The sequence below is a fragment of the Culex pipiens genome, chromosome 3 (assembly GCF_016801865.2).
Source record: "Culex pipiens pallens isolate TS chromosome 3, TS_CPP_V2, whole genome shotgun sequence".
NCBI classification, from domain to species: Eukaryota; Metazoa; Arthropoda; class Insecta; order Diptera; family Culicidae; genus Culex; species Culex pipiens.
The window spans coordinates 152,834,840-152,848,816 of NC_068939.1; the positions used below are offsets into that span (position 1 = coordinate 152,834,840).

Here is a 13,977-nt window from a genome sequence, read left to right on the forward strand (position 1 = left end):
CTGACTTTGAAAATTTTCCACAATTTCAAGTTATTTCTTTAGGGGGTATATCAAAAATGTTTAAAATCAAGTTTGAAATTTCCGGTTTTCAATGAAGGCATTCACTTTGAGACATCATTTTAGCGCAAAATTAATTATTTTGTCAAAATTGGTCAAAATTCTCCCATAGTTTCAGAGGAATTTGATAAAATACTGTAATACCAAAAGAATACCAAAATGTGGTGTCCGACCATTGACAAATTATGCAATTTGGCAATATCAAAACAATACCTTAAATTGGTATGATACCACATTTTGCTCTTGCATAATCCTTAAGACAAATTTTTAAGGGTCCAGGTATACCAAAATTTTGTATTGATACCAGAGAAAGGTATTATTACGCATTTCCTTTGTTATTTACCCATGCTCGGGAAGTCAATTTCGCACAACTTTCTAGAACCAAACTAATAGTTTTACCCACATGCTGACGAGATACAGGCTTGGGATCAAGTGTCCCCGGGGATCAAGTCTCCCCACTCTCCCCTACACAATTTTTAAGAAATATTTACATTACTAAACTAAAATAAATCTTCAGCTTGATTGGTTTTCTAGTGAGTCTGGATCATGGATGAGTCCTCTAAATTTTGGTGATTATTCAAATCAGAACAAACTAACCGTACTGTCTTGAGAGGCAGCACCGGTCAAAATTAATTGACATTGAATGGTTTTTATGATATTTTCAGCATTGCATGTTTACTTTCATATGCTTTCTTTGAAACTCTACTTGAGTTTAATGTTTTATATGAATTGCCTAGTTTTGACCGACGAATAATTCGATTTAATTTTAATTCTATTATTTTTTTGTTGCTTTGAAATATCCGTTAAAACTAGAGGTGGGCAAAACGATTCTTTTTAGGAGCCGCTCATTTTCGTTCGCTCATCAAAAAGAGCCGCTCTTTTGACCGGCTCTTTAGCTCTTTTTTCATAATATGAATGAAAAGGTTGTTTTTAAGAATGGTGTGATTTTTAAAGCTTTTTCACAATGGAATTATATAAATTAATTGAAAAAAAAAACTAAGAACAACAAGATGCCCTTGAAAACCATAGATCTTGTGCGGTCTTTATGTCATAATTTCAAAAAAAAAAAGGTTGACTTTAGTAATATTTTAGTAATAAGTTGATTTTAAGTAATATTTTGCAAGCTAAAAATTTGAAATGCTCAAATTGTATTCGGCTAATACTTTAATGTACGATCACCCGAGCAGACGGAAATAACTTGCGAATAACATTTTTTGTTATTTGAAAATACTAGACCAATAACATTTTATGTTATTTATAACAAGATTTGTTATTCGCCGTTATGATTTTTTTGTTATTGGATTGTTATTGTAATAACAGCTTTATAACATTTTACGATATTCTTCGAACAAATCTTTGTTATTATTTTTTGTTATTTTAACAACTCATCCGATCATCCCAATAACAATTGGAGGTATTCTTCCATAACAAAAAATGTTATTCCCAAGTTGTTCTGGCTTTCAATCAATATCAGACCGATAACAAATTTTGTTATGATAACATTTACTGTTATTGAACTCTTATGCAAAAATTGTTTTTTCAAGAATATTCCATGACACTTTCTGTTATTTTAACAGTATTTGTTATTGAAATGGCATGAATTTAGTTATTACCGACTGTTTGGGCAGTTATATAGTGAAAAGTTTTTACATTTTGTTTAGAAAATTATTTACTTTTGTAAGAAACTGAAAAATGTGTTTTAAAACTATTAAGTGGTATTCAAATATTGGCATCAATGCTATTAAAAGACTTTCAAAATATATTGATGAGAAAGTTGCTATAGACACCCTAATGAAATATTAAGATTCAGCTCTGAAAATGTTGGGAAATAGCCCCTTTTAACCTGCCATTTTTTATCCTAAAGTATTTGAAAAAGTACACAAAGGGACAATGTCGGGATTAATGTTTGAGTAGCATTCAAATATTTTAAATTGTATTTTCAATTCTCAAAACCAAATTTTCGCTGCAATTTGTTGGAAATTCGATAAATAATATTTATATAACAAGTTAAAAAATCATTCCATTTTGGAACGGTTCTTCAAAACACCGGAGTTTAAAAAAGAACCTCGGTTCTTTTTATGTGAGCCATGGTTCGTTCCCTCTTTTAAGAGCAATTCTCTGAGATTTCGGTCATTCTTTTTTTTTTGTATTTTTTAATCCAGCTGAAACTTTTTTGGTGCCTTTGGTGTGCCCAAAGAAGCCATTTTGCATCATTAATTTGACCATACAATTTTCAATACAAATTTGGCAGCTGTCCATACAAAAATGATATGTGAAAATTCAAAAACCTGTATCTTTGGAAGGAATTTTTCGATCGATTTGGTGTCTCGGCAAAGTTGTAGGTATGGATATGGACTACACTGAAAAAAAATGAAACACGGTAAAATTTTTTTTAGGTGAATTTTAATTTCACTTTTTGTCATTAAAAATTGATCTGCAAAAAACACTATTTTTATTTTTTTATTTTCTGATATGTTTTAGAGGACATCAAATGCCAACTTTTCAGAAATTTCCAGAATGGGCAAAAAATCTTTGACCGAGTTATGATTTTTTGAATCTATACTGATTTTTTCAAAAAATCAAAATACCGGTCGCAAAATTTTTTCAACTTCATTTTTCGATGTAAAATTGAATTTGCAATCAAAATTTTTAGGTACCTTTTTTCAATATAGTCACAGTTGTTCATTTTTTAAATTTAGTGCCCATTTTTGACCACTTTTGAAAAAAATAGTTTTGAAAAGCTGAGAAAATTATCTATATTTTGCTTTTTTTAAACTTGGTTCATACCACCTTTAGTTACTGAGATATTGCCATGCAAAGGTTTAAAAAAACAGGAAAATTGATGTTTTCTAAATCTCACCCGAACAACCCACCATTTTCTAATGTCGATATCTCAGCAACTAATGGTCTGATTTACAATGATAAAAAATGAAAACTTCGTGAAATTTTCCGATCTTTTCAAAAACAATATTTTCAAATTTAAATCAGGACTATCCTTTCAAAAGAGCCTAACATTCAATATTACGCCCTTTTGAAATATTAGTCTTGATTTCATTTTTTTGAAAATACCCGAGCAGACGGAAATAACTTGTGAATAACATTTTTTGATATTTGAAAATACTAGGCCAATAACATTGTATAATATTTATAACAAAATTTGTTATTCGCCGTTATCATTTTTTTTTGTTATTGGATTGTTATTGTAATAACAGACTAATAACATTTTGAGTTATTCTTCGAACAAATCTTTGTTATTCTTTTTTGTTATTTTAACAACTAATCCGATCATCCCAATAACATTCGGAGTTATTCTTCCATAACAAAAAATGATATTCCAAAGTTGTTTTGGCTTTCAACCAATATCAGACCAATAACAAACATTGTTAAGATAACATAAACTGTTATTGAACTCTTATGCAAAAATGGATTTTTCAAGAAGATTCGATAACATTTTCTGTTATTTTAACAGTATTTGTTATTGAAATGGCATGAATTTTGTTATTACCGTCTGCCCGGGTATTGTTTCGAAAAGATCGAAAAATTTCACGAGTGTTACATATTTTAAAATTGTAAATCGGACCATTGCATGCTGAGATATCGACATTAGAAAATTGTGGGTTATTTGGGTGAGACTTACAAAACGTAAATTTTCTTGTTTTTAAACCTTTGCATGGCAATATCTCAGCAACTAAGGGTCGTATCAACAAAGTTCAAAAAAGCAAAATACAGCAGACGGTAATAACAAAATTCATGCCATTTCAATAACAAATACTGTTAAAATAACAAAAACTGTTATGGAATATTCTTGCAAAATCCATTTTTGCATAAGAGCTTAATAACAGCTTATGTTATCATAACCAAATTTGTTATTGGTCTAATATTGGTTGAAAGCCAAAACAACATTGGAATAACATTTTTTGTTATGGAAGAATAATTCCAATTGTTATTGGGATGATCGGATTAGTTGTTAAAATAACAAAAAATAATAACAAAGATTTGTTCGAAGAATAACTTAAAATGTTATTAGTCTGTTATTACAATAACAATCCAATAACAAAAAAATCATAACGGCGAATAACAAATCTTGTTATAAATAACAGAAAATGTTATTGACCTAGTATTTTCAAATAACAAAAAAATGTTATTTCCACGTTATTTCCGTCTGCTCGGGTTTTCAAAAATATTTTTTCAAGAGTCGGCAGACATGGGCATTAATTTTTAAAAATGAATAACTGCGACTGTTTTTAAAAAAGATACCTGAAAATGACTATAACTTGAAAACGGTGCACTTAATCCAAATTTCTCTACAGTACTTTTTGATTGCAAATTCGATTTTAGATCGAAAAATGAAGTTGAAAAATTTTTGCGACGTATATTTCGATTTTTTGAAAAAAATCAGTATTGATTTAAAAAATCATAACTCGGTCAAAGTTTTTTTGCTCATTCTGGAAATTCCTGAAAAGTTGGCATTTGATGACCTCTAAAACATATCAGAAAATAAAAAAAATTTAAAACAGCGTTGTTTTGCAAACCAAGTTATAGTGACAAAAAGTGAAATTAAAAATCACCGAAAAATGTTTCACCATGTATCCTTTTTTATAGTGTAGTCCTTATCCATACTCTTCCATGCTCAGGCTGAATAAACAATCTAAATAAGTTAGTTCTAGTGTAACTTTTATTCAATTTTTGTTTCTGGCAATGTACTTTGATATAAAATTATTTCATGAAGAAATTTCATTTAATCTCTGATTATCAAAAAAAAAAAAAAAAAAACTAGCGTCATTAACTTGAAATAAAAAGCCTAGAAAGAAGGAATAGCAACAAAAAAATAATTATTGTGTGCAGGAATTCTTTTTACATTAAAACGTATGATTTTATTTATTTTATGAATTCTGCAAAGATTTATAATTCACACATAATATTTGCGCTTAGAATTTATAAAGAACCCGCCGCGGGAATCGAACGAGGATTGTGAGTCTAGTGCGTGGTCCGTTTTATCCACACGGGCAGATGAGGTCATTATACAGTTTCCTAAAAAACATCATTCAAAAATGCGTTACATTTTTGTACTTGCTATATTCCATTCTGCAAGTATCGTCATTTAAAGCAAATCGGGATAAATGGGGCGAATTGGGACAGTTTTTTTTGTGGTAAGTTGATGCACAGAATTCATATACTTTTGACTGATTTTGCACAAGTCTCCAAAAAATCTTTGCTCTCTCAGCTTAGTAAAAGTCTTCAAATTTGTATAGAGACTTGTATGGAAGAAGCAACGCTTTTGAAATGATTTCTATCTTTAGGAAACAAGACTGATAACGTAATTCTAGTGTTTTGCACGTGTTCGGAATATTCATAAATCAGTTCAATATCTTGTTGTATTTTCTCTTTCTGTTTTTTTTCATCATCAAGTGTTTGAAGCGGAAGCAAAGAAAAATAAAACTTCCCATGTTTCCACCCTTCGTTATCCCTCGGTGAACAATTAGCCACCTCCTACCCCCAACTCCCAATCAGCCCCATTCAACAAAGGTCCTTAATCATAAAAACGTGGCACGAAAAACGACGGGCACTCTCCAACCCCCCACACCGTTTCGTTTCGTTCATTCACCATTTCGACTGCGCGCGCGAACGATTGATTGATGGCTGATCGTAAATGGCAAGCAAATTGATAGTAGTAATTTACTTTCCGAGCACGAGGAGGCGCGAAGGTACCGACGTTCATCACGCGAGGGGCCGCCACCCACTGTTTGATGCGGGGGAGTGGGGGGGGGGGGCGATTTAGAGGAGCTTTTCCAGTGTGGAATAATGATAAAGTCTTTGGAAACAATCAACGGCAGGCAAACGGCCAGGTACTAAATACTGCGCTGCACGCCACACCGCTCATTGAGAGCAGGCGTTTTTATGAAAGTGTTTTTTGTTTCGCACTTTGGTGCGGCACGGTGGATGAAGACGATTGTGAAGATTTGGGATTTTACTTGAAGATTTAAAAATTGCAAGCTGAAATAACCAGATTTTCTTGCGAATTAATTTTCTTTGAAAAGTTTAGAAGAAATCAGCTTCTTAGAATCTATTTTAAAAAGACTGCATTCAAATGATAAAAACCCTTAAAAAATGGTTTTAACCGATTTTGAGCATTCGCTTTTGTTTCCCTGATATCACAATATCAACTTGTGCTATAGACCAGTTTCTCATCAAATTGATTGTGCCAAAAACAAACAAAAATAACCGTTCAGAAAAGGCTTAAATCGAATTATTTGGCCCTTTCGTAATGTAAGTAGAAATCCGAATTCAATTCTACATACAAATATATTTTTGGAATTTTTTTCGGGTGTGTTTACGACACCTTCAAAAATTACAATGATTCTCTACGAAATCGGCCGATCTCATGCTTTTTAAGTTTTTGTATGCGTAAAAAAATCTTTTAAAATTCTTCTTAAAATTCTTATAATTTTAATTCTTAAGTTTTTTTATAAGAATTGAAAAAAACAACAAAAAAAAACAAAAGAAACAAAAAACCGCAACCGCAAACGTATGTTAAAAATTTTGGAGCCATCTCTTACATTTCAAAAGTGCTTAATATGCAATGTTACAAACTTTTTGAAATGTTAGTCATGATTCTAACATTTTTAACAAAAAAAAAATTCGGATGCATCAGAATATTTATCAAATTTAATTTAATGTTAAAAGAAAATGGGATATTTTTTTCTGAGATATTGTCACGAAAAATATAAAGGCTGTTTATATTTTAAGTGATAATATCTAAGTATTTTAAGGAAATTAAATGGGAAAATTTCTCAAACTTTCGAGAAAAGTATTGTTTTGGAATGGACTATCATGGACACTATTTAAAAAATCGAAAATCTGACATTTTCAGTTAAAATTAAACTTTAGATGGTTATATCTTGAAAATGGTATCAAATACTTCTAGATTGAACGTTTTAAAAGTGAAGTCAAAAAATTATTTAGTCAAATTTCAATTTTTTTTTTTTTCAAAAAGGCGTAACTTGGCGGCAACATTATTGTCCATACTTTTCTATGGCTCAAAAGTTGTCAGTTTTTGTCCCCTTACACATAAACAAAATTAAAATGAGAAAATATGGACTTGGGAAATAGATTTTCTTGTGAAAAATATACTGAAAATTCGGCAGTTATTTTTCCGTGTATTATTTTTCCTCCTTCATCAATATATCGTCAGCTGTGTGCTATCTTGTGACATAGACCATTTTGGTCGAAAATGAGTTAATGACGACGTTTTGCTATACTTAACAAACACTACAAGATGCTTTAACCCGAATTTGGAAACTCGCTTCCGTTTCCCGGATATCGCAATACACACTTGAGCAATTCTCTACCAAAACCGGAAATGGATTTTATTTGAATTTTTTGATTTGGCTCAAACTTTGTGGGTGCCTTCCCTATGACCAAATAAGCTATTTTGTGTCATTGGTTCACCCATACAAGTCTCCATACAATTTTGGCAGCTGTCCATACAAAAATGGTATGTAAATATTCAAACAGCTGTAACTTTTGAGTGAATTTTCTGATCAATTTGGTGTCTTCGGCAAAGTTGTAGGTATTGTTGAGGACTTTTGAGAAAAAATAGGTACACGGAAAAAAAAATTGCAGATTTTTTAATCAACTTTTTTTTCACTAAAACTCAATTTCCCAAAATATGTATTTTTTGATTTTCGAGATTTTTTTATATGTTTTAGGGGACAAAAATCCGCAACTTTTGAGCTATAGAGAAACATGGTCAAAAAATCTGACGCCGAGTTATGATTTTTTGAAACCAAACATTGAATATTACGCCCTTTTGAAATGTTAGTCTTGATTTAAAAATATTTTTTTCGAAAAGATCGGAAAATTTCACGAATGTTTCATGTATTAACATTGAAAATCGGACCATTAGTTGCTGAGATATCATCATTAGAAAATGGTGGGATTTAGAAAACTTCAATTTTCGTGTTTCTTTTTCTTAAAGCGGCTCTATCTCAGCAACCCGATGTCCAATCTTCAATGTCTCTTAGACAATTTTATAGCAAATTTTCTGAACTTTTCAAAAAAAATATTTTTAGAAATGGTCACTCATGGTCACTATTTTTAAAAATCGAAAAACTGCAAATATTTTGCTAAAATCAAACTTTCGGTGGCTATATCTTGAAAACGGAGCTTTTTATCAAAAAATCTGTAGAGTACTTTTCGGTTGCAAATTCAATTTTGCATTAAAAAATAATGTCAAACTTGTTTTTGCATGAAACTTTGATTTTTTCCAAAAATCACTATTTTTTCAAAAAATCATAACTCGGCGTCAGATTTTTTGACCATGTTTCTCTATGGCTCAAAAGTTGCGGATTTTTATCCCCTAAAACATATCAAAAAAAAAAAATTTCCGTGTACCTTTTTTTTCTCAAAAGTCCTCAACAATACCTACAACTTTGCCGAAGACACCAAATTGATCAGAAAATTCACTCAAAAGTTACAGCTGTTTGACTATTTACATACCATTTTTGTATGGACAGCAGCCAAAATTGTATGGAGACTTGTATGGGTGAACCAATGACACAAAATAGCTTATTTGGTCATAGGGAAGGCCCCCACAAAGTTTGAGCCAAATCAAAAAATACAAAAAATAAAAATGGTCGAAATCGGCCGATTTCGTAGAGAGTTGCTCACTTGTGACATAGACCATTTTATCATCAAAATGATTGTGCATACTTGTGACACGTCATACATGTTGTTGGAAAATGTGGAAAATTTGTCTTGTTTTTCACAAATTAATGTTGATACACACTTTCTAAAATTAATGCAATCTTTTGTTTTTGAAAATATACTGATTAGGTCGGTTAAACTATTGATTTATGTCTATTTTAGTTTGTATGGAAATTCTGTGCACACTTGTGACACGTAGTAAAATTTTACTTTCGAAACACACTTGTGACACGTGCTTTTCAGATTTTGGATTACATAATTTACTATATCTTTTAACTGGTGTGACCAAATTAGTTGAAACTTGGAGCGTTTGTTAAGCGATAGTATACGAACCGATTGCTTCAAATGGTTTGGTTCCACCATTCATAGTTATGAAAATATTTATCATCAAACTTTAAAAATCGATTTTCTCGAATAGTACTAAATGGTTGTTGTCACAAGATAGCACACAGCTGACGATATACAGATTTTTTTCTAATATTTAGGACACCATTTTTGTATGGAAAGCTGTCAAAATTGTATGGAGCCTGGTGAACCAATAACACAAAATGGCTCTTTGGTCTAAGAGAAACCCCCTGAAAATTTTGAGCCAGTTCAAAGATTTGGCCAAGACGCTAAATCGATACCCCCTTTTAAAGACACAAATTTTTGAATGTTGGTAAAAGTGCTAACTTTTGTATGGTCATTTAATTTGGACAAATTCTAGAGAATTGCGGATATTTTTTAAATTGCTAGTGTGTGAACTTCGCATTTTCGAAATTTTGCATTCGTTTTTGTGGCAACAGTTATTATAGCATTAAACAATAAATAAATTTATTAAGATCATTTGAAATAAAATGGCACGTATAAATACAATGTTTCATAATTTAAAAAAAAAAACATTTTTCAGGATTCAGAGAGACTTTTCTGGGCGTCAAACGAAATTGATTGCAACTTGGTAGTGAATCAAAAATTGCTGTTGATGAGTTTGGGCCAATATGACTCGAGCAACTTTGCTATCGAACGAAACTTTTGAGTTAACATTTCAGGTCTATTAAAGTTATAATTTGATGAAAGCTACACAATATGAATATGGTAACGAAACTTTGGAAGATTTTTGCAATTCAATTAGATAAAGTTATAATGATTGGATTGAATCTTGATATTTTTGATGAATTTCTAGCTTATTGACCGGAAACCGAGAGCTACCTTAGTTTGACGAAGGCAAACCAACCTGATTTTGTTGTTCTGCTCTTCCAGAGGCAAAAGTTAATGGATGAAGTAGATTATTTTCTCGATACGTAGAGTTTCAAGCATTTAATGACCAATTCCTCCTCCACAACGACCCACAGTACCTCAGGCCGCCCTAGTGTCGGGCCACGTAGCCTAGCGGCCAGCGCACAAAGTGCTCAAATTAATAGCTATTTGTGCTAAGCTTTGATGAAGTTTCGTCATAAAAAACGCACAACGGCACACTGCGAAGGACGTTATTTCATAATCCCGAATAAATCACTTTGACCAAGGAATAGCTAGGTACTGAGTAGAAGCGCGCGCAACGGTGAAATTGCAATAAGTGCTTCTTCGCTTTTCAGCGGAAAGGATGGCACATTTTCCGGCAAATCGCTGCCAAAGACCGGAGACATTCTCGGATGCGGCAGGATGAGTTTGCTTGCCCGGTGACAGCATGAGAGGCTCGTTGACTTGTGGAAAGATGAACACTTTGAAGTGCACTGCGGTGCAGCTTGGAAAAAGGGGATAATCTTTTTATAAGCAATTTTAGAGGTAATTATGGATTTATTCTTAAATCAAGAGATATAAGCTTACCAAGTTTAGCTTTAACAAGTTTCAATTTGTCATTTTATTTACTCAAAAATAACAGTTTCGTCACAGTTTACAAAATTTAACAAAAAATTACTACCTTACAGTGTGTTTAATTTTTATTGAAAAAAGACAATATTTTGAACAAATCGTCGATGAAGCCTATAAACTCCTATCCCTTAAAGTCTAACAACGCTTTGCTTTATTATTCTTAGTACTATTGAAAGAAAATTCCCACTTCTAGGGCACACCGGAAAGTGCCTCCTCCGTCAAAGAGTTTTGTGATGCTGTTGTGGATGGCTGTTTTTCCCAACCGTTATTTATCTTCAACAAGAGTTCCAGGAAAAAACACGACCCCTCCCCTCCTCTAACGAAAGAAAAATGGCTTGCTTTCCCCCTTTTCTAGAATCGCGTTTACGCGAAAGATTTCAACGAAATTTAATCGCCCACTTTTCTCCTCTTCTCTTTTTTTCCATCTAGAACTTACCTGCGGCAACAATAGGGTAGACGATTATCAGAACCAAAAAGGTAGCTATGCTTGAATTATGATGTATTGGTTTAGTAAATTTTGCGACAGCACAAAAAACTGGTTTGAAAATATTGTCGAGGCGTGGTTTTTGACAGGACTCAACCCCCGCCGGGGAAAACAATGTGAAAAATCGATTGATGTTGACGCTTTGTCAGATTACGAGTGGGTGGCGTTGGAGGTGGTGTCATTGGCGAGCATCAAGTGAAATGTCAGATGACGACGTAATTTTGTTTTAACCTCTTTGTTGTTCCCAGTCGTGAATTTTTAAAGGATTTGATTTCAGTTGGAAAACATATTTGCATAGATATGACAATGGAACAAAGTGTGCTTATAAGTCCTCTGACTACACATAAATTGAATTTAGAAGAATAAATTATTTTCAAAACATCATCGAAATAAAAATTTATGGCCCAATATAAATTTACAGTACTTTAAATCTATTTTTTCATAATCTCTTGTTGATAACAATTGTAAAACTTAATAGGCTTCAGCTGAATATTGCAGAGATATTACAACGGAAAAATACGTGTTGACAAAATTTACCCATTTTTTGAATAACTTTTTATCATAATAAATGTATTTTTACAAACTTTATCCATCGTTAATCCGATCTTTGTTTTCTGAGATATGTATTTTTTAAAATCATGGCTTTCATTTCAATAGGGTCAAATAATATGATTTAAGCTCTTTTGAAATGTGAGTCGTGATTTCTTAAATTAAAAAAAACAGGAGTTGAGAAAATTACACAAAAGTTTCACTTTTAACATGGAGAATCTGATCAATTGTTTCCTAGATATCATCGATTGAAGATTGAGGGTCAATTGGCTGTAACAAAACAACCTCATTTTTAAGTTAGTAAAGTAAATCTTTCCATGTTCCTGAGGGGAACACCCGTGAAAAGTATCAGGGCCGGCCTTTACAAAGCGGATTCAGTGACAGTTTATTAATCAACTTAATGTTAACATGTTAAGGTTAATGTTAACATTCCATAGGTTGTCTTCCTAAGCTGTCTTGATAAGGTCCAGTTTGTGACGATACACTACCTTCTTTTTACTAAGCAATCGAATCCAGAAGGGAAAAGGTCACCAGTTGTGTTGGTCCGAGCCGGGATTTGAACCCCGATCTACCGCTTACGAGGCGGAAGCGTTACCACTGGGCTACGTGGCTCGATCAAACTATTTTTTTGTAATTTTAATTCTTTGCAAGGCTATCATGATGTATTAATCCGGACATTTAAAAAAAAATCGCATGTCTGGTATTTGGCACCATGACGGGTGCATTGAAAAACGAAATTTTATAAAATATTTCTTCAGCCGCTGAAAACCAATTCATGTAAATATTCATTAAATTTCTTATGAATATGCCTACAGCAAGGTTGTTAACGAAAAAAATTATCTAGGTTCGATAACGATAACGATAGTTCTAATTACAGAGGATCTTTTTCTTATAGCTAATAATAATTACAGAGGATTTTTAGAGTGTACATTTCAATTGAACCGAAATTTTGTTCTTCAAAATAGCCAAATCTGTACAGATTTTTTTTTTATTTTAGGAAGCCGGCAGCCATGATTTAGGCTATTCTGCATTATTCTGTCCAAATTTCGATGTAAGAATCTATCAAAGTTTCACATCTTTTGATACTCATATTTTAAATTGAAGTATTTTCGGAAAAATACAGTACTCTGTAAAAATTTAAGTATTTTACAAAAAAAAAACTCTCATAGACGTGAAACAGCATTCAAAATGTCGCTTCGTTCGAAACCCATATTGAAAATTATGAAAATATGAGGTTTTCTTAAATGCGGTATTTTGTGAAAATTTTAGAATTGTACAAAAAATCTCATTCAAGTGAAAAAGCATACAAAATTAAGCTTCGTTTGATACCCATATTGCATATTAAGAAAATTTAAGTATTTTTGAAAAAAAAAACGGTATTTTGTGACAATTTCAGTATATTATAAAAATCAAAATCTTATTAAAGTCAAAAAGCATACAAAATTTCAATTCGTTTGATACCCATATTGCAAATCATAAAAGTTTTTTTTTTAAATCGGTACACAGAAAAATAATATGGTAATATGACATCTGGGAAGGGGTACATCTTCTATGTCAGAAAAAATGTGTAATTTTATCTCTGAAAATGAGTAATTTTACCACTTTTCTGGTGTAATGTCACTTTTTCAGTCTTAATTGAGGTAAAATTACATCATATAAGAGGTAATATTAAACCTTCCAAAATTAAAGCTTCCAAATTTACACAATTTTTTCTGTGTATTTTGTGAAAATTTTATTATTTTACAAACAAAATCGCATAGAAGTGAAGAAGCATTCAAAATTTCGCATTGATTGATACCCAAAATGCAAATTATGAAAATTTGAATATTTTTGAAAATATTTGTGAAAATTTTAAAATTTGCGGCAGTATGTGAAAATTTTCGTATTTTAAATTTAAAATTTTAATAAATGTGCAAAACCATACAAAATTTCGATTTGTTAAGTACCCATATTGCAAATTATGAAGCTTGAGTTTTTTCGAAAAAATGCGGTATTTTGTGAAAATTTTATTATTTTACAAAGAAAATTTCATAAAAGTGAAGAAGCAATTAAAATTTTGTGTTTTTTGATACCCATATTGCTATTTATGAAATTTTGAATATTTTTTGAAAAATACGGTATTTTGTGAAAATTTTAAAATTTACGGTAATATGTGAAAATTTTCGTTTTTTTAAAATAAAATTCTAATAAATGTGCAAAAGCAAACAACATTTCGATTTGTTTAATACCCATTATGCAAGTTATGAAAATTTTAGTATTTTTGAAAAAAATACGGTATTTTGTGATAATTTCAGTAAATTATAAAAATCAAACGCTAATTAAAGTCAAATAGA

General features: G+C 31.4%; 1 protein-coding gene across 5 annotated transcripts in view; it reads left to right on the forward strand.

The window, feature by feature from the left end:
- Positions 1 to 13,977, forward strand: part of LOC120421600 (zwei Ig domain protein zig-8-like) — a 415,971-nt gene that overhangs the window by 87,971 nt on the left and 314,023 nt on the right. For 4 of the 5 annotated variants that reach the window (XM_052711285.1, XM_052711283.1, XM_052711286.1 and 1 more), the window contains exon 3: positions 11,041 to 11,088. The exons of the other annotated variant lie outside the window; for it this stretch is intronic. In XM_052711285.1, coding sequence (XP_052567245.1) covers positions 11,041 to 11,088 — 48 coding nt within the window. The remainder of the gene's footprint in view (positions 1 to 11,040; positions 11,089 to 13,977) is intronic. 5 annotated transcript variants of the gene reach the window in all.